This window comes from Mirounga leonina, unplaced genomic scaffold (genome assembly GCF_011800145.1).
Source record: "Mirounga leonina isolate KUSES-001 unplaced genomic scaffold, KU_Mleo_1.0 Mir_53, whole genome shotgun sequence".
In the NCBI taxonomy this organism is placed as follows: Eukaryota; Metazoa; Chordata; class Mammalia; order Carnivora; family Phocidae; genus Mirounga; species Mirounga leonina.
This window is the reverse complement of record NW_023270807.1, coordinates 18,294,173-18,315,987: the sequence shown is the minus strand read 5'-3', so window position 1 is coordinate 18,315,987 and position 21,815 is coordinate 18,294,173. Positions and strand designations below refer to the sequence as shown.

The 21,815-nt window shown below is 44.0% G+C and overlaps 1 protein-coding gene across 3 annotated transcripts in view; it reads right to left on the bottom strand.

The window, feature by feature from the left end:
• Positions 1–803: 803 nt before the first annotated feature.
• The window catches only part of PAQR8 (progestin and adipoQ receptor family member 8), a 43,394-nt gene continuing 22,382 nt past the window's right edge, over positions 804–21,815 (bottom strand). For all 3 annotated transcript variants that reach the window (XM_034991229.1, XM_034991230.1, XM_034991228.1), the window contains one exon: positions 804–4,115. In XM_034991229.1, coding sequence (XP_034847120.1) covers positions 3,033–4,115 — 1,083 coding nt within the window. In that variant the 3' untranslated portion in view covers positions 804–3,032. The remainder of the gene's footprint in view (positions 4,116–21,815) is intronic.

Below are 21,815 nucleotides of genomic sequence, written 5' to 3'. Positions count from 1 at the left end.
GCTGTGTCCAGATGCCCCATCTCCTTACCTTGAGTAGGGCCTCATACAACTCCATCAGAATTTTTATTCACAAGATGTAAATGACTGATAGTTTAGGTTTTCCAGAGGCATTTACGTTTTAATATAGAGAGAGAACTGGCAGAATTTCCAGATGTCAACTGTAGGGGAGGCTATGGGGGAGTAAAACAATCATCTCCTTTATCAAATACTTAATTATTTCTTTTAATAAATTAGGTCTGTTCCTTGCTGATACACTCATTTTAATGAAAATGTTCTAAAAGGAGTATTTAGTCCCTCAAAAGTCTGAGTAACTTAAAACATTTGCATTTCCTATGCTTATATATTTCTAATGAGACACTGATTATTTTATTTGTTTGTTTTTTATGACACTGGCATTTTAATTCGATACCTAGTCCCCAATGCTCTCAAATATCTCTGGTAAAAAACTATTTTTAAAAAATTTCCCATCACGGGCGCCTGGGTGGCTCAGTCGGTTAAGCCACTGCCTTCGGCTCAGGTCATGATCCTGGAGTCCCTGGATCGAGTCCCGCATCGGGCTCCCTGCTCGGCAGGGAGTCTGCTTCTCCCTCTCCCACTCCTCGTTTGTGTTCCCTCTCTCTCTGTGTCTTTCTCTGTCAAATAAATAAATAAAATCTTAAAAAAAAAATTTCCTATCACTTGAGGGACCAATACCTGTGTAAATTAGAGTAATAATTTCATGGCAATATCTTAAAGAGTTTCATCTATCTGAACTTGTCACAGACCGTTTAGAGTGGGTCAGCTGACCTCGGTCTGTCGACTACATTTAAAGATTGCTGTTGCTGCCCTATTTCTTATTTTCTAAAAAATACCTGCATCTGGCCTGAAGATCTCTGTCCAGCAGGACCACCGCCATATTCAAGAGCCTGACTTACACTTTCCTCCCAACTTTTAGAAGAATATGGTCTTTGAATCCATAAAAATGAACATTTCAAACATTTTCTAGTCCCCATTTTAAACTGACCCTCTTCTTGCAATGTGTTTGTACAACTCCCCCACTCCCTTGTTTAGTTCACCTGGCTTCAGTTCTGCCAACTTTATTTGTGATGAATTTGGCCTAGACACCAGAAGCTTAGGTAAGACACTTGGGTAGCACAGAAGTTCAGGTATTTAAGGATTAACAGAGAAATCCATCTAGGAAATCCATGTAGCAGACAAGACATATGCTTTCTTGATATGAAGATTATAGGAAAGCTTCAGTTGAGGCTGTGTTTTTTGTTTTGCTTTGTTTTGCCAAATGCAGACTGACAGTGTCTTCTTTTTTTTTGTTTTTTTTTTTTTTGGTTGACAGTGCCTTTTGATTTATAAGTAATCCTGGTTTTCTGACGTTTCTTTCATCCACTGGCTCAAAAGCAATGCATTCTTTTTTTCTTATCCCAATAACCCAAAACTGAAAATTCCACATGGCCATCTATTAAGTGTTCGTATGTTTCCATTTATAAGGCACAAAATCCACAAATCGCTCAGAGAAAGGAAGAAAACAAAGACCTGAAGATAAAATAACCTATTAATAGAAGAGATTCATCAAACTGGAGTGAAAACAAAGTACTTCTCTTTGTAGTAAAAGGGACCTTATACTGATAGGAAACATAGCCTCTGAGAAGACTTCCATGGCTCCTCCATCAACACAGCCCCCTTCACTGGATTAGTACATAAATCGGTCCTCAGAGAGGGCTGTGTGACCAGAATACATCAATCACAAGTACCACTTATTCCACAGAAGCTACTGGGCAACAGAAAATTCTAGCTACAGGGTATCTGGTTCACCATTCTTACCCAAAGGAGCCTTCAGGGACCAACCCACAATGATCACACATGCTCATCTGTCCTGGGGTTTGATTATTTTAAGGATTCAGCTCTATGTTGGGGCATAACCTCCAGCCTGAGGACCCTGAACTAGGGTAGTTATGTGGGTCCTTTACATGGCAGCATCTAGTTAAGAGGCTGGACCTTGGGTTCCTCTTGAAATAATCAGATCCCTAGAAGGACCAGAACCAATTCACTCTATTAGGGGTTTTTTTTGTTTGTTTTGTTTTTTGTTTTTTAAACATGCTGGTCCGAATCTGGAGAAAACTCCCTAGCACAAGCCCCAGATTTTCTGGCCTGTAAGGCAGCCCTGATAGATCTCAAGTACTGCAGTCCACAGGTATAAAACAGAAGGGTCTCATGACACAAAACAGTACCCACGCTTGTTGGCTGGGCCTCCTGCTGGCTCTTGGCACTGTACTTTCTAGTACCATTTAGTAGTATATGAAAATAAACTTCCTGAATGTCCACATGGATCCAAGCATTTCCTGGAAATATGACGACTTCATAGTCCTCTATATTACCATGCAAGGTACAGATGGGAGTACACTGTAGAGAAAACAGCCAGGCAGACGTCATCCTGAGAAAAGGGTCAGTGTCAGAGTGGGCAAGACAGGAGGGACCAGAACTCAGATGAACCGAGTAATTCATTATGTCTAAGGGTTTCATTGAATCATCTTGAAGATTCTGACTTCTCCACCCTGGATCATCTGAAATCCAAATGAAACCAAGTTCTTGGGTCAGTTTACTCAATTACCAAAAACCAATATAGTAGGATGGCCATTCCAATACGGTGTGGACCAGCCACGTACTTACTTTCCAGTCCAACTTTGTTCTCCCTTTAGCTCCAGGACTTGCCCCTGCAGGCCAAAGTCAGAATTCCACTAAATTTTCAGGCAGAAAGATTGTCCTTAATTCAGTGTCCCATGAATCCTAGCCAACGTCCCTTCCTTTCCTGTATCTTGTAAGGCTATGACACGGAGGGAAAAGTAATACTCCTTTTATTAGCAACAACTATTAACAACAAAATTCTTGAATCCTTTGGCTTTCCCATTCCATAGCATACCCTTGGAAACTTGTGTTAATTGAAAAGCAACTCTTAAAAACAAAAAGTCAGCTCCTCTTGTTGCACTGAGTTTTCCCCAAATCAGACAGCCTGCCTCCACACCTCACCGCACCTGCCAGTCTCAGGAATCTTTCTTTGTCAGTCTGGCCTTGACTTTGTGTCTCAGGAGGGCTGCGGTGGCAGCGCTGCAGGCCGCCAAGAAGAAGAACGAAAGACAGGCCGTGTAGACAGACAGGGGGCCATGGCGCTGCAGAAAGATCTCCTGCCGCCCCTGGTAGTCCAGAAGGATGGCCTCCAGCTGGGAGAGCGTACAGACAGACAGAAAGGCGTGGAAGATCTGATGCCCATGGCCCACAATGTCACAGGAACCCGGGAAGTACTTCTCAGGAACCGGGCAGGAGAAGAAGTAGGCGCTGACCAGGAAGAAGAGGATCTGGAGGGTGTGGTACCAGGCCGCCTGCTCCTGGCAGCCAGCCAGGTGGCACAGGGCCACGCGGTGGGCCACGGGGCTGATGTCTAGGACGAAGGCCAGCCCTGCCGGCACCACTTGACAGATCTTCCTCATGACCGGGTAAGGCCTGCGGTAGCGGTACTTGGCATAGCAACAGCCAGCGCAAGACAGCCAGCCGCAGAAGGCAGCTGCGGGCAAGAAGAAGAGCCAGAACAGCTCGTACCAGGCCTGGTCGGAGCTGTAGAAGAAGTGCGCTAAGGCACTGCCGTACTGGTAGACGCTCACGCCCACGTAGTCCACGAAGTAGAAGGTGTAGTGCGAGAGCTCCGACTTGGACTGCAGCAGGTGGGCCAGAAGGCTGCACGTGAGGTAAGTGATCGACGACAGGATGAAGAGGAGCAGCGGCAGCGAGCGCGCGGAGGCCCACGGCAAGGCCTCGGCCTCGGCGAAGGCCCAGAATCGCAGGAGCACGGCCAGGGCGGCCAGCAAGTGCGTCCACACGTTGACCACCTCGTTGTGCTTCTGAAAGAGGCTGAAGAAGTAGTAGCGCCACTCGCGGCCCGTGGGGCGGTAGCCGGTGTGGATGTAGGGCTCCCGGAAGAGCTGCGGCACGTCGGTCTCGGGGACGGTGCAGGGCATCTTGGGAAGGCCGTCCTCCAGGAGCTTGGGCAGGCGGCGCAGCTGCTGCCCGCTCACCGACAGCGTGCTCAGGCGCTCCAGGATGGCGGTCGTCATGGCGGCCGGCGGGGCGACCTGCAGAGAACACAGGAGAATCGGCACCCCGGCGGACGGGCGCTGGAGGCGCGGCGGCGAGGGCTGTGGGGCTGCTCGGTGCTTCCAGGGGCGCCGCGGCGCCGCAGACAGCGGCTTCTGCGAGCCTCTCTGTCCCACCGGGGCGCCATCGAGTTGCGCCAAGACCCCTTCCCACCCGAAGGTTCCGGTTTCGTCTCCGCTACCCAGGGCGGTGTGACGCGAAGTCCTATCTGGTGAGATGTTGCAATGGCAGCCACGGGGTAAGTAGGGTGCCTTTAGAGGCTTTGCAGTCTCCTAGGTGTTATTACAATGTAGTCGTCAGGCTCTAATCGTATGAGGTCTTATTATGTGGAAATATAAAAATTATAAATATTGATGTTACTGACGATAGCCTACGTTGCTTGAGCACCCAGTCTTAAAATAGCCACTAAGTTCACCAGTAACTTGAAATGCTGATAAGCAAGAGTTAACTTGAACTTCAAAGTAACGACAGGCAAATGAGTCATGAATTTGGTTGGTAAAGACCAGTACGTATTCTGGGAAATACTTTAACAGTTAAAATGAACACATGGCCTAAACTTAACATAAAATCTAATTGTAAAGATTGATTTTCTTTTCAAATTATGCTCTGGAAGATAAGTAGTTTTGGATTTGTCTCTCCTGGGTACCTAAGTCAGTACTCAATGAATTTCAGACCTCAAAAATGCTTACTTACCCTACACTTGGAATTTTTCCATGACACAGATGAACCAGAGCACAGAAACTATTTCATAAAAAATTTCACAAAACAGCTGCAAATTTTCATGTGAATTTCTTGGGTAAAGAAATGGATTTTCAGCATATATACAGCTACCTTCTGTACTTCGTATTTCCCAGGCTCTTTTCTTCAGAGAAGTTCAAAACTTGATTGACTTATCTAAATGGCCCCCTCGCTTCAGAGACCTTCTGCTGGGAGAGATACAGCAAGTGCTTCTCAAGGCACTACTAATTTTAGTGAAGAAAATTTAATCTTCCTGCTCACATTTCTTAATCAATATTGAAAAGCAAAAAATATCAGGTCTAAAATGTAGGGCATGAAAATTAGTAAGATGGAAAAAAAAGTTCAGGGAGACGTGGACTCAGTCCTTGGTCTGGGGCCATTTCCTGGGTAACCTTGGGCAAGTTATAGAGCTATCTAGGCTTCAGTTTCTTCATCTGTAAAATGGGAGTAATAATTCTACATACTGTATGAGTGGTTGTGATAGTTAAATGCGAGACTCTAAAGTATAACATGCTTATTAAGGATTATGGAGTCAGAAGGACAAAAAGAGAGGGGGAGTGAGAGAAAGAAAACAGTCATCAGAATACCTTAATTTATTAAAACAGAAAAAGAGAAAAAGTTAAGCAGTGCTTCCGCCGTCAGCCAGCAGGGGGAATCCAAGAACCTGGGAGTTAAGTTCTAGATGGAGACTCCTCCAACTGACCTCCTGTGGCTGTTCCTGACAGAGCACAGCAGGGGTAAGGGTAAGGGAAAGGGACGGGAAGGTGGGAACAGGTGGAATATGCTGGCCCCAGAATCAAGTGGACCCACTGCATGACTGGGCCTGGGACATGGGACGATGTTTCAAGTTTCCCGTGGCTACTGGCTGAGAAGCATGTGGCTTGGGGGAGCTGGGCTTTGTTGGAGCTCTGGGGAATTAAAGAGCTGTATTCTTTGGATATAGGCACATCTCTTGTGAAGTGGAGAGGAAATCAGATAGAAATATTGGTGTGATTGGGAGAAACAGGTGAGTAACTGGGGGATATGAACTGTAGAGGAAGGAATCCCTAATGATGCTCCCCGGTAGGCCCCACCATAGCATTGCCATCTAAGATCAAGGGTGTTTCCATCATCTCTGGGTGACCAAACCAGTTAGAGACAATTCCACATCCAAAGTTAAATAACACATGACTGCACGATTTCTGCTCATGTTTGTCTCCTCAAAATAGGGTGTCTAGGACAATAGCTGGTTCTTATAAACCAGTAACACAAGCTCATTTCTAAGGACTGAAAACTTGGGTTTTGGTTGTCTAATGGTTGGAACCGAGCACAGTGCAGACCTGGGAATCAACTGGCATCTGTCTGTTCTGAGGGAGAAAGGACAGATCATGATGCTACTTTATTGTCATTTTCCAGAAAGCTCCATCTGCAGAGCTCTGACCCCAAGAGTTCCTCCAGTCTTCATATCACCAACTTCACCTCATGGCTTTATGTTGACAAGTTCTTTTCAGAAAATGATTTCTACATCTCTCATACTTACGGAAAATAAACTAGGAGAGGTTCCTTCAAAGGAAAGGATGCACAGGAAAAAAAATTGGCAGAATCATTATTTCTCTTGCAAATGAGGCTTTCTTTTCCAAGGATCTTTAAAATGCCGCCACACCAGGGCGCCTGGGTGGCTCAGTTGGTTGGGCGACTGCCTTCGGCTCAGGTCATGATCCTGGAGTCACAGGATCGAGTCCCGCATCGGGCTCCCTGCTCGGCAGGGAGTCTGCTTCTCCCTCTGACCCTCCTCCCTCTCATGTGCTCTCTCTCTCATTCTCTCTCTCTCAAATAAATAAATAAAATCTTTAAAAATAAATAAATAAATAAATAAATAAATAAAATGCCGCCACACCAGCCTCAGGGTCTCCTTAATTACTCCATCCTCTGGAGTGTGCAGCCCAACACCCACAGAGAGACCGGTTGTTGCTGGGACACTACGGTAATGGCCTCTGACTCAAGATATGATCCCTTATCTCTGTCAGTGATGAGAATGCTACCAAGATCTAGGTCATCTATCTGTGGGTGAAAAGGATCTAAATTCCTCTTTGGAAGTGCAGGTCATGAAAAATTCTAAACTAATGGTCAGAAAGAGAGGGGATTATTTCTTTGTCCTGTGCTTAGCAACTGCCCCTTCCCCTGCCATAAACTCTTCCCTTCATCTGAGAGCAGCCACCACAGCCACAGCAGTGGTGATAGGGTGTAATTTTTGTATCATTAACTTCAGAAGCTCCTGTCCAGTGGCTATCCCCATAGACAACACTACTGTCACTGGGCCAGAGTGTGCTGTGCTTCTAGAAATAGGCTTCAAAGGCCCAGCTGTAAAGTTTGAGAGCCTGTCTGGAAGGAAACCACATACTGGCCTCATGATGTTGGTGCAGGCACACATCTCCAGCCTTCCTGGTGCTGGCTCTGAGTAAGGGTCTCCCCTTCATTCCTGGCCTCTGTCCCCATGCACTCCTCCCTGAGCTGATGTGGCCATCAGTCAACCAAGATGTTACCTTAGAATGATCTCTTGTGCACAGGGTATGCCCCAGCTCCTCTGCTGAGACAGCCAAAATGTCATCTTCCTGAAGAATTCTCATGAACTGGCTAAGCTCAAGTCATATTTGGATCAACCAGAGAGCTCTTCCAGAGCCAAGACAGTCTGCTCAACAATACCGCAGACTACAAAGGCCACGAAGGAAGAATAAAAATAAGACCCTTACCTCAAACAGCCTACAAGAAGATTCACACTTCATGAATCTGTAGCCAGTACCATCAGACTGCATATAATTGGGTGTTAAGTAGAGTGAAATAGAAACAAGTCTCCAGAGCAGAGCACTCGGGGCATGCTGGGGCTGAGACACGTGACGGGGTGAGGAGCAGGGCATTCTGGGAGAGGGGTGAATATGAGTGAGGGAATGCAGGGGCTGCTTTGTGGGTCCATGGGCAGAGGGGCTATTGGGGAGTAATAAGGCCGCGAGTGGGGTAGGTGCCATGGCATTAGTGAAAGTTTAGATTTGATGTTGCAGAAAGCTGCTAGCTTGATCAATCCTTGTCTCACCTGAGCTGTGGCGATTCATACTGCTGACCAATGCCCCCTCTCTTGGCTTAAGTGATACAATGCTCTCTGGTCTTGCCTGTTTTTTTTTGTCCCACCACCCCTGTCAACTGTGGTGTTCCCAGGGGTCCACCATCTGCTCCCTTTTCCATATCCACAGTCCCTCTCATGCGGGTACTTCTCCCACAGCCTTGGCTTCAGCTAGCACCTGTATCAGATGATTCCCACACATACATCTGCAGCCAGATCTTCCCTGAAATCTGGATTCAATTATCCAGTGGCTCTGAATTTCCAACTGAATATTCCCCAGGCACTTCAAATTCAACATCTTCAACTTCTTCAACCCAGATTTGACCTTTCGCCTACATCCAGTCAGTCATTTAGGGTCGGTTGATTTTATCTGAACATTTCTGGAATCCATTCATTCTTTCTATTTCTACTGCTCTCTATTCAGGCCTTCAAAATGAACTTATGCAGAGGATAACAGCAGTGTCATAACTGACCTTTTTTTCTCAAGTTCCCCTGCCTCATGTCCCCCAGACCCTCTCTTCTCCAAAGCACTTCAGGGTGATAGTTTAAAAATGGAAATCTGATCACCACTCCCCTCCACCTATCCCCTAGCAGCTCAGCATTGCTTGTTTACAACACAAACTCTAAGCCCTTAACAGGCCTACTTCTGTTGACTTCCTTCCACTCCCAGCTTCCTCTCCCAGAGAGGATCCACACCCCCAGGCCACAGTTGATAGCCTGGATGATAATACTGGGAGTTTTTCAAAAGTGCCACACTCGGGGCACCTGAGTGGCTCAGTCGTTAAGCGTCTGCCTTCAGCTCAGGTCACGATCCCAGGGTCCTGGGATCGAGCCCCACATCGGGCTCCCTGCTCCGCAGGAAGCCTGCTTCTCCCTCTCCCACTCCCCCTGCTTGTGTTCCCTCTCTCGCTCTGTCTCTGTCAAATAAATAAATAAAATCTTAAAAAAAAAAAAAAAGTGCCACACTCATTATCTCCAGTGCCTACTTCTGCACACAATGACAACCCTCCAGTCCAGCAACCCCAGCTCATCAACGTTCTGCCCAGAAGCTCGCCAGGAAGTCTTTCCTAACCCCTAGGCCAGGTTTAAGACTCTCCCCAGCAACCATCTACCCTGGCCTCCTCCCCTAGCACAATTCTGTCCTGGGGTCCTGATCGTTGGTTTACTCCACTCACTCCCCCATTCGTGTCCAGCTCCGTTCTGTGTAGTGTACAGGTTCCCATGTCTAAAATGATACGCAGCATATAAAATATTTATGCACCTAATCATTATTTACTGAATGAGCAGTTCTTTAGGCCCAGATGTATGGCACCAATTTCCTTCTGTTCAGCAAGGTTAAGGGAAAAGAGAATGGTCTGGGAGTCAGGGGGTCTGGCTGTTCCATATTTGCTCTCCTCAATTAGCTGTGTGGCCATGCCTGATGAGGGAACAGAAGGCTGGCTGAAGACAAAGCATAAGCTGACACCCTGCAACCTCCCCCCAACCCCCACTCCTGGGTGGGACATGTGTGACATTCTTCCAGGAAGTTCCCAACTATCGAAATGTTAATGCCTTACTAGAGGGGTAAACAACCTTGACGATGGCAAGGCCTCCGGTATCCTGTGAGTCTTCTTTAACATACAAAAATCCTTTTGAAACCTCCCTTTTCCTAACCTTCCCCAACCCCATGGTATATAATCAGCCACCCCTCATGACCCTGGGCCAGCCCTTCTTTCTGCCCACAGGTCCTGTCCCTGTGCTTTAATAAACCACCATTTTGCACCAAAGATATCTCAAGAATAGGGCTTCTGTCATGAGTGGCACACGTAGGGCAGCTCCATTGCTCTTCGTGTGGAATCGACATCAAGAATTCTTTCTTAGGGCACCTGGGTGGCTCAGATGGTTAAGCGTCTGCCTTCGGCTCAGGTCATGATCCCAGGGTCGTGGGATCGAGTCCCGCATCGGGCTCCCTGCTCCTTGGGAGCCTGCTTCTCCCTCTGCCTCTCTCTCTCTGTCTCTCATGAATACATAAAGAAAATCTTTAAAAAAAAAAAAAAAAAGAATTCTTTCTTAGTCGTCGGCTCTGGACTCCACCCCGTTGAACCTCACCTATATCCCAAAACCCCATCATGCCCAAGACATTAAACTACTCATTGTAATTTTCTTCATGAAAAAAGGTGGATGGGAGGTGATTTCCTGACTTTCCATCTCTCAATTTAAAAAGGATAAATACAAAAATGGACAGTAGTTGGACAGCGCTTTGAAGAGAAAAAACATGGACATTAAAGTACTAGTAATATTTTAAAAACTCACAAAAGGATTCTAACTTAGTAATATATATTTTTTCTACCTTATATTTGATTTTAATGCAGACTTTGAAAACTGAAACGGAATTTAAGATTTTTGGTTCATTTCTGGGAATCCTCATAATACCTTTCCCAACTGCTTTACAAAGTTTTAATTAGATTACAATGGAATTGGAATTTAAAGTTCTATCTTAATATGAACTATTATTTAACTCTATTTTAATAATATGAGTATGATATCTGTACCATGAATTCAGGTAATGTTTATATAAGAAAGCGTTAAAAATGTTACATCGTGTTTTGGACTATTTAGGGGTCCAATCTTAAAGTTTTATTTCAGATGCTCCTTTAAGATGATTTAGAAAAATTAAAGATAATTACTGTAAGAAAAAATAGAGAAGAACAGGTAAAACCTACATTATAGCAATAATTTGACATTTTAGTAAAAAAATGTATATTTACATTTTCTTTTTAAAAAGAAATCACAACCAAAGTATGCATTTTTAAGGTTTGGTTTTGGTTACCTAGTTTTGAGGGGTGAAGACTACCCAGAATGCATCTCCTTTTCGGTAATGTTAAATAAAATAACGAAATGACCTGTTTCTGTGAGTGTTGTGGTCCCCTGAAGCATACTGCAAACAATGTCAAGTGTCCATAAGTAACCATTTCACTTTCGGAGAGGAGCTGTATGGATGGATGAGCAGTGCGGTGCCTGGGCCAGTCTCCCATCTCCTAGTACCAGATGTAACTGCTTATACCAGGTATGCCCACTGCCCTTCTTGCTCCTTGCAACCTCCTCCACCTGCTGGGTTCCCTCTCTGTTGGGGCTCAGGAGTGGCCTGGCCACTTCCTACTCTGGGTGCTCATTATCTCCTACAGGCACCTTTGTAGGATACGGGAGACCTTTCCTCTGGTCCCTACCTGTGTGTCTCCATCACTATTCCCAACCACCGCCTAACCCTGCCACTTTTTATGTATTCCATTAATTCTGCCATTCTTTCAGGCCTTTGTGCTTGTGTACATGCCTGGAATGCCCACCACTGATGCCACTGGCCAGCTCCTCTTCATCCTTCATGCCCCAGTTCAGATTTCCCCTGGGGAGCCTTTCCTTTCAGGCGCTTCTTTACCTATTTTTTTTTCTCCAGATTTTTATTTATTTATTTGACAGAGAGAGAGATAGCGAGAGCAGGAACACAAGCAGGGGGGGTGGGAGAGGGAGAAGCAGGCTTCCTGCCGAGCCGGGAGCCCGATGTGGGACTCGATCCCAGGACCCTGGAATCATGACCTGAGCCGAAGGCAGACGCTTAACGACTGAGCCACCCAGGCACCCCGCTTCTTTACCTATTACACCACTGCACTACCCCCCACCATAGCACTCTCCTTTCTGTACAATTACAGTGTCCTGGTTTGCATTACAGCCATACCTTGTTTCACTGTGTTTTGCTTTATTGTGCTTTGCAGACACTGCATTTTTTAAAAGATTTTATTTTTAAGTAATCTCTGCACGCAACTTGGGGCTCAAACTCACAACCCCAAGATCAAGAGTTGCATACTCTACTGACTGGGCCAGCCAGGCACCCCCAGATACTGCATTTCGACAAATGAAGGTCTGTGGCAGCACTGTATCTAGCAAGTCCATCAGTGCCATTTTTCCAACAGTGTTTGCTCACTTTGTGTCACATTGTGGTAATTCTTGTAATATTTCCAACTTTCTCATTATTATCACATTTGTTATGGTGATCTTTGATCAGTGATCTTTGCTGTTACTATGGTATTTGTTTTGGTACCATGTACTGTGCCCATATAAGACTGCAAACTTAATAAATGTGTCTGTTGATTGCTCCACAGACTGGCCAGTCGCTGGTCTCTCTTCCCCTCCTTAGGCCTCCCTGTCCCCTGAGACATGACAATATTGAAATTAGGCCAATTAATAAATCTACAGTGGCCTCTGAGTATTCTGGTGAAACATCTCTCACTTTAAGTCAAAAGCTAGAAATAATTAAGCTTTATGCAGAAGGCATGTTGAAAGCCAAGACAGGCCCAGAGCTAGGCCTCCTGCACCAGACAGCCAAGTTGTGAATGCAGAGGAGAAGTTCTTAAAGGAAATCAAAGTACTACTTCAGTGAACACACAAATGAAAAGAAAGTGAAACAGCCTTATTGTCAATGTAGAGAAAGTTTCAGCAGTCTGGATAGAAGATCAAACCAGCCACAACATTTCCTTAAGCCAAAGCCTAATCCAGAGCAACGCCTTAACTCTCTTCAGTTCTATGAAAGCTGAGAGAGGTAAGGAAGCTGGAGAAGAAAAGTTTGGAGAAGAGGCTGGTTTTGAGGTTTCAGGAAAGAAGCCATCTCTGTAACATAAAAGTAAAAGGCGAAGCAGCAGGTGCTGATATAGAAGCTGCAACAGGTTACACAGAAGGTCTAACTGAGAGAACTAATGAAGGTGGCTACACTAAATAACTAAATAAATTTTCAGTGTAGATGACACAGCCTCTTGGAAGGAGATGCCATCTAGGACTTTCGTAGCTACAGAGAAGTCAGTGCCTGGCCTCAAAGCTTTCAAGGACAGTCTCATTCTCTTGTTAGAAGCTAATGCAGCTGGTGATTTTAAGTTGAAGCCAGTGCTCATTGACCACTCTGAAAAACCTAGGTCCCTTAAGAATTATGCTCAGTCTACTTTCCCTGTACTCTCTAAATGGAATAGCAAAGCCTGGATGATAGCACATCTGTTTATAACATGGTTTACTGAATATTTTAAGCCCACTATTGAGACCTACTACTCAAAAAAAAAGATTCCTTTCAAAATATTACTGCTCATTGACAGTGCACCTGATCACCCAAGAACTCTGATGGAGATGGTTAATGTTCTCATGCTGGCTAACACAAGATCCATTCTGCACCCCTTGGATCAAGGAGTAATTTCAACTCTCAAGTCTTATTATTTAATTCTTAATTAAATTCCATAATTTAGGGGCACCTGGGTGGGCATCTGATGGTTGGGCATCTGCCTTCGGCTCAGGTCATGATTGATCTCCAGGTCCTGGGATAGAGCCCCATGTTGGGCTCCCAACTCAGTGGGGAGTCTGCTTCTTCCTCTCTCTCTGACTCTCCCCCTGCTTGTGCTCTGTCTCTGCCTCTCTCAAATGAATAAATAAAAAATCTTAAATAAATTCCATAATTTATAAATTAAATTATAAAATTTATAACATAAATTAAATTAGATGTTATTTAATTCACATTTCACAAGGCCATAGATAGTGATTCCTCTCATGGCTCTGGGCAAAGTAAACTGAAAACCTCCTGGAAATGATTCATGATTCTAGATGTCATTAAGAACATTCATGGGAAGAGGTCAAAATATCAACACTATCAAACAGAATCACATACTACAGAGAAATCCTTCATGAATAGAAGAGTCCATTGATGAGGCAAACTTCATTGTTATCTTATTTTAAGAAACTACCTTTAAGAAACCCCAGCCTTCAGCAACCACCACCCTGATCAGTCAGCAGCCATCAACACGGAGGCAAGACCCTCCACCAGCAAAAAGATTACGACTCACTGAAAGCTCAGATGATGATTAGCATTTTTTAGCAACAAAGATTTTTTTTAAAATAAAGGTATATACTTTGTTTTTTTAAAGACATAATGCTATTGTATACTTAATAGACTACAATATAGTATAAATACAACTTTTATATGTGCTAGGAAACAAAAGAAGTCATTTGACTCATCTGATTGCAGTATTCACTTTACTTGGTTGTGTGGAACCAAACCTACAGTATCTTTGAGGTGTGCCTGTTATATTCTCTGCCCACTAAACTATAAGATCCTTTGAGGGCTTGAGAATCTTTTATCACCTACCACTGTGCCTAGCACATAGGAGATGTTCCAATAAATTGTTGAATAAATGACTGAATGGAATGAAAATGTCAGAATAATAACAAACACTTACATGGTGTTTATCACATGCCCAACAGTATTCTAGGTACTTTGCAAATATTAGCTCATTTAAACTTCCTAACAACTATCTGGCATTAGTACTATTATCATTATTCCCATTTTACAGTTGAGGAAATAGAAGCACAGAGACATTAAGTAACTTGCCTAAGGCTACACAATAAGTCCCAGAGCCAGCAGGTAACCCAAAGCAGTTGGCCCTAGAGTCTGGGGCTCTTAACCATTATGTCCTCAAAAACTGCGCTCTAGGGTGCCTGGGTGGCTCAGATGGTTAAGCGTCTGCCTTTGGCTCAGGTCATGATCCCAGGGTCCTGGGATCGAGTCCCACATCGGGCTCCCTGCTAGGCGGGGAGCCTGCTTCTCCCTCTGCCTCTGCCTCTCTCTCTCTCTCTGTCTCTGACTCTCATGAATAAATAAATAAAACATTTAAAAAAATAAATAATTAAAAAACCTGAGCTCTAAGTCCAAACCCAAAAATGATGATATGCAACTTCAGATACACTGCTATAAAACTGCTCTGCTCCATTAACAAAGATAATTTGCAGTTGGCCTTACAAAAGCCCTCAGTATCACAAAGCTCATTTCTTTGCCACTGAGTTTATTTGTAAATCAGATTCCAAGAGAAGAAAATGTGACTTCCAGAAAATCTGATTGAAATCTATCAGACAATCCAAGTGGGTCTATAACCCAGGTGAAGTGATCATAAACCCAGTGGGCCTGTTTCATCTTAGAGACATACCATTTGTTATGGCTGGCTTTGCAGAACTGGTGTGGTGAGACATTCCAATCATAAACCTAAAGACCAAGGTCATTTATCAGCCTGTTGGAGGAAAGCACACCAACATTGAGAATAGTCACCGAATTCTGCTCTGTCTGTAGCATGCTATTTAAAAAGTCTTTCCCTGATTAACAAAGTAGAGAATTAAATGAAAAGCTCCATATTTGGCAAACAGAGTTTGGTACTGATGATACTGTATCTGGAGGCCAAAGAGAAGTGCTTCAAAGCAATGATGTTCCCTGGTCTATTACCTACTTTAATGGAACACAATCTTGGAATAGCTGATTCCCTAGAAAAGCACCAAATGAGGATGCAGAAATCCCAACTTCTAGGGGTGCCTGGGTTGCTCAGTCAGTCAAGCGTCTGATTTTTTATTTCTGCTCAGGTCATGATCTCAGGGTTATGGGGTAGAGCCCTGTGATGAGCTCTGTGCTTAGCATGGAGTCTGCTTGAGATTCTTTCTCTCCCTCCCTTTGCCCCTCTCCCCACTCATGCATGTGCTCTCTCTTTCTCTTTCAAATGAATGAATGAATGAATGAATGAAATCCCACTGCTTGTTCCAGCTCTATCACTAACTATGGAACTTTAGGCAAATCACGCAACGTCTCTATACTTGGTGTCCTTGTTCATAAAATAGGGTTGTAATCTCTAGAAGCTATAAAATTCTGCACTTCATCTGGGCTATGTTTTGCTTTGTATGGAAGATCAAGCAGTGTGCTGAAACCACCAACAAACAGATCCTATGACATCATCTCATGTCACTGTGTGGGGGGCTCACACAGATGGCAGGAAGGTGGCCTGCTGGTTGTTGGACAGAGAACAAAAGAGTGGCAATTTCCATCAAAGAGAGCAGAAGAAATGCTTCCAGAATCCATAGAAGCCCAGCATCACACATCACTGCATACCTATAAAGGGTTGAGAAGAAACAACGCCAAAATGCTAAGTTAGGGTCCACTTATAAGGACTGGAACCTTGCTTTGAGCAGCCTTTGGCCTAATGGAGACAGATGTGAAGTTGCAAACAGCCTGAAACACCTCCAGGATCTCCAGGCACCCTTCAAATGAGAGGCTGCTGGGCCCACATTGGTCTTTGTAGCCACATCTGCCATGTAGCATATCAGTGTTTATAAAATCATTTTAAAGTGGCACTACCAGCAGAATCCTGTTTTTGGCAGAGATAATTTTGACATGAATTCAGATTCACAAATGGTCAATGCATAGTCTCTTCATATTTAAGAAAATCTAACAATCATAAATAACATCTCAATATCCCAAAACGGGAGATCTGATTTCATAAATTCTGATAAATCTATACAATAGAATACCATGCGCCTGTTAAAATAATTATGTAGATATTTAACATTGTTGTTCTAGAAAGATGCATGTGAAATATGTGTGTTTTCCCTTGTTTTTTGTTTTTTTTTTTTCAAGATTTTATTTATTTGCGAGAGAGAGAAAGAGACAGAGAGCATGAGAGGGAGGAGGGTCAGAGGGAGAAGCAGACTCCCCGCTGAGCAGGGAGCCTGATGTGGGACTCGATCCCGGGACTCCGGGATCATGACCTGAGCCGAAGGCAGTCGCTCAACCAACTGAGCCACCCAGGCTCCCCTCCCTTGTTTTTTTCACTGCAGTGTCCCCTGCACTTAGAACAGGGACTGACTAGCACATAGTAGGTGCTCAACAGGTATTTACTGAATAAATAAAATGAGTGAAAGACATTGTTACAAGAAAGAAGCAAATTAAAAGAATATGTCCCATTTTTGTAAACATATACATGTAGCACAGAGTTAAGTATGAGATTCCATATAATCAAAATTAATACAGACATTGTTAAGTGGTGGGCTTATGGAGAATTTTACTTTTCTTCTAGGGTAGATACTATCATTACAGAAGGTTTTTTTTTTTTTTTAAAGATTTATTTTTGAGAGAAAGCATGCACGCGCATGCGTGAGTGGGGAAGGGCAGAGGGAGAGAGAAATCCTCAAGCAGACTCTACACTGAGTACAGAGCCTTAGGTGGGGGCTCAATCCCAGGCCCTGAGATCATGACCTGAGCCAAAATCAAGAGTCGGGTGCTTAAATGATTGAGCCACCAGGCGCCCCTCATTACAGTACTTTTTAACAATGAACATTTACTACTTTTGTAATTGGAGAAATGGCTATTGCTATTCTACAAATAGGAATATTTGACATAAGTATGTAAAACTTGGTAAAACATGATTTATTAGTACAATGGATCTTAAGACCCTCTCCCTAATCCCACCCCTCCCAAAATACCCCAGCATTACAAAGAAATAAACACTTACTCGCATTATTCTGTGGATTTTGAGCTTGACTAGTTAGGATTCCATACTAATAAAATTATTATTAGAAGCAACCTATCTGTAATGTCAGCTAATGGTCATGGAGGGTTTGAAGGGGAAAAAATGTATGTAACATCTACCGTTAAGGTGGCAATCATGTTCTCTTAGATCGGGAAAGGCAATAATATGCAATATTGTCTAAAGACTTAGTCACCGCACACAAATCCACAGAATTAATACGCCAGTCAGTCCCTGACCACGTGGGAACCTGACATGGCTGAACCCTGCCTGTAAAAAAGATGAGGTGCTCCTGTGTGCCACAGATATGCCAGAAACACATGTCACCTTCTGGGTTCAGTGACCTTTCCACCTCTGAATCTCTTCCTCTGTGCATCCCCATAATATTGACAGGAGAAAGAAAAGACCACATTAATTTGCTGCTGTGCTCTGGGGAAGACGAACAGAGCGTATTTCCTCCTAGTGCCTTTCTCCCTCTCCAGCTGGAACCCTCTGGCTGCGATTCCTGCATTTTCTTTATTCCTCCTTCCTGTACTTCCCACATCTCAGCTCATCTCACTTGAACAGGTACTGTTTTCCAAATGCATCATTACAGACACAGAACACCCCTTCCACAAGCAATAAATAGTATCTGTGTTTAATTCTAGTGGGAGGATTCCCGGGAGCTAGGAACAGTTTAGAACAACAGTCCGAAGTCAATCAACAGGTTAGCTGGGTGTGATGCTTTTCTTCAGAGACTTCTTGTTTGGGTAGAGGTAAGCTCTGCCGTCTGAAACGCCTTTTAATTAATGCCTAGGGACAGGAGTCCCCCCAGACTTTCCCTAAGAGTGTAACTACCGGCTTCATTAGGTATGGTCTGGCACAGTAACGCAGCCTCTCGGCTTGGTCCAGCCTCTCGCCTGCAGGAAGCTTCATCACCCACCCGCAATCCTGCTGGGACTGGGGCCAACCCAGGTGAACCCTGAGGAGCACCACAGATTCCACTGGCAGGAAATCAATCTGGGAAATGTACTTTCCATAGCAGAAGAATCTGATAACAAATTAAGTCCAGGCTGGAGCAGGTTGTAAGGAATGCAGTTTCCCTAGCAATGAAAAGTTAACCCTTTTGCAGCTAATGCAGTCCACTCCGTTGGTAGTCCCAAGGCCCGGACTTCTTATTTGCTCCCAAGAATCAAGAAAGTCGGTTCAATTCTCAGTTTCTCTTTAGATATCCTCAAGGCCTTAATTCAATTCCACATTGACCATGAAGCCTTCTCCAGCCACCTTGATTTCTTTTCTCCGTGAACACTTACCTACCTATTCCACAAGTTTGGTAAGCAGAACATCCAGGCTGAAGCACTATTTCACTGCTGTGTGTGTAGAAAGCCTCGTCTTTCCTCTGTATTGGGTTGCAAGCTCCTTGAGACATGAAACACTGACTTACTCATCCTTTCTCTCTCCTATCAGCAACTATCCGAGTAAAGGTGCCCCAGCATGTGTCAATAGATAACTGTTTAAGACAAAGTGAAATAAGATTCCCCTTTTGGCCCTTTTTGCTTCTAAAGGTAAAACGAGTGAGATCTTTGATAATGAAAATGTGAGGTATTTCAAAAGGAAACAACATTTGAGTTGGATGTTGTTTATCTGTGTGTGGTTCATCTACGTGTTAACTGATTTCCAGCCACCAGCTCACTTTTGGTCTATCTTACCATTGGTACTTTTGTGCTCAAGAATGCCTAAGCAATATAAATGGCTTACAGACACATGAAAAAATGTTCATCATCACTAGCCATCAGGGAAATTCAAATCAAAACCACACTGAAATACCACCTTACGCCAGTTAGAATGGCAAAAATTGACAAGGCAAGAAACAACAAATGTTGGAGAGGTTGTGGAGAAAGGGGAACCCTCTTACACTATTGGTGGGAACGCAAGTTGGTACAGCCACTTTGGAAAACATGTGGAGGTGCCTCAGAAAATTAAAAAATAGAGCTACCCTATGACCCAGCAATTGCACTACTGGGTATTTACCCCAAAGACACAGATGTAATGAAAAGAAAGGCCATATGCACCCCAATGTTCATAGCGGCAATGTCCGCAATAGCCAAACTGTGGAAAGAGCTGAGATGCCCTTCAACAGATGAATGGATAAAGAAGATGTGGTCCATATATACAATGGAATATTACTCAGCCACCAGAAAGGATGAATACCCAACTTTTACATCAACATGGATGGGACTGGAGGAGATTATGCTAAGTGAAGTAAGCCAAGCAGAGAAAATCAATTATCATATGGTTTCACTTACTTGTGGAACATAAGGAATAGCATGGAGGACATTAGGAGAAGGAAGGGAAAAATGAGGGGGGTCGGAATTGGAGGGAGAGATGAACCATGAGAGACTATGGACTCTGAGAAACTAACTGAGGGTTTTAGAGGGGAGGGGGTGGGGGGATGGGTTAGCCCAGTGATGGGTATTAAGGAGGGCACGTACTGCATGGAGCACTGGGTGTTATATGAAAACGATGAATCATGGATCACTACATCAAAAACTAATGATGTATTGTATGGTGACTAACATAACATAATAAAATTAAATTAAAAAAAAAAAATGAATGCCTAAGGAAAGATGCAGGAAAGAGAGAGGCCAGGCAGAAAAAAAGGAAAGTAAAATAACATTGGAACAGGATTCACAGATTAGGAGACCTAGTTTTTTTTGTTTTGTTTTGTTTTTAATCCTTGTTGTATAGAAGTCAGAACAGACTGTCCTGGTTCCCTGAAAAAGCCACACGCTTCGCCAGTGTTAACTGTACCCCTCTCTATGCCTTGCAAAGCCACATTCCCGCTCAGATACAACCTCTTCTATGCAGTTTAGCAACAGCCTCAAGCAGAATTCATCATGTCCTGTGATACCCCCCCTCAGCGTTATGTTGTAACTGGTTGTACACACGTCTTCCTTTACATTAAATGGTGAAATTCATTAAATTGCACAAGGACATTATTCAAGACATTAATTTTATTTATTTATTTATTTATGTAAGTTTCTGTTACTTGATTGTAAGAGTAACAGGCACAAAGAATTTAAGTGATCTATTCAAAGCCCTAAACCAAATCAGCCCTTAAAGTAGGGGCAGGCCCTATTGCTTCTGAGTTCTGTGTCCCAAGAGCCAGCTACCCGTGTCTCAGAAAAAAAAGTCCCGCAAACATGAATGGAAAAAAAAGAGCTGGATGAGACGCTGAGTGTTTGTGTGTCTCCGACCTGATGACAGATGAGGAATCCTGGCTCCCTGTAACATCCTAGGTGTGTTATCCAGAGCCTCCTCTCCTAGGACTTTCCAGGAGGACTCTCACATCGGGCTCCCTGCTCTGAGGGAAGCCTGCTTCTCCCACTCCCACTCCCCCTGCTGTGTTCCCTCTCTCGCTGTGTCTCTCTCTGTCAAATAAATAAAATCTTAAAAAAAAAAAAAGAGTCTGAAAAATTCAGATCAGTAACTATAAACTGTGCGGTAGTTCCAGTTTTTCTCTCCATTACATGACAACTGCCCACTTACCTAGACTGCAATTTCTCCCAAGGTAGTGACTGTTTATCATTCAGGATGGCTTTAGCTCCAAGACCTCAGATTTGAAGCTCCTCCTTCCCGACCATAATACTCCCGACGTCCACCTGTATTACTGCCTCACCCTCTAACACGCTCCTCTGAACCTCTGGTCCCCCAACCTTTCTTCTCTCTTAGCCCACCCACCTCATTTGGTCCCACTGCCAGCCATTTCATTTCTACCTTGACCAGCACCCTTCACCTTCCACGCTGGGTCAGTCTGCATGGCCCCACCTTGATTATACCCAATTTCTCTCTTTCCTTACCAGCTGTGTACTGCTAGAGACACTCATGAAATGTTATGAGATCATTATGAATCCTTGCCTTTTAACCTCCAAGACTTTACAATATACATCTGGATGTCCCATGTTAAGCATTTGTGTGTTTAAAACCAACTACTGATGAACCTAATGATTTAGAGCCGAGTGCAGATATTTGCCCAGAGCGGATCCATGGGGAATGCCTGTAGAAGCCATTGAGCTTTCCTTCTTTAGCTACCAAGCACTGCTATCACCATCTAATGACACAGATCTCATGACAACAGTATACACTTAATGGTTGCTGCATTCCTGTGCATTACCGTTTCACCATGAGGGGAAAGAGAAGCCCATCACTACCATCAACACTGTATATTGGGGGAACTGGAGGTACAGGGGATATCTTGAGCTTGATAACTTTCTGGGGCTAAATGACCACAGGCAGTGCCTATGTATAAAGATCAAAGCAAATATATTCAGATGTAAAAGAAATCAAACATTGAGCAGATAAGCATGTGACAAATCAGTCAACCAATGCTTAGTGCCACCAGCGTAGGCAGGACTTAAGAGGGAATCCATTTCTCTTCCTTCTGCCTAGCCCCTAATAGTCCCTAGACCTCAGCAATCACTGCATGACTCCAGCCTGGGAAGAGAGGCACTGACAGTGTGTGT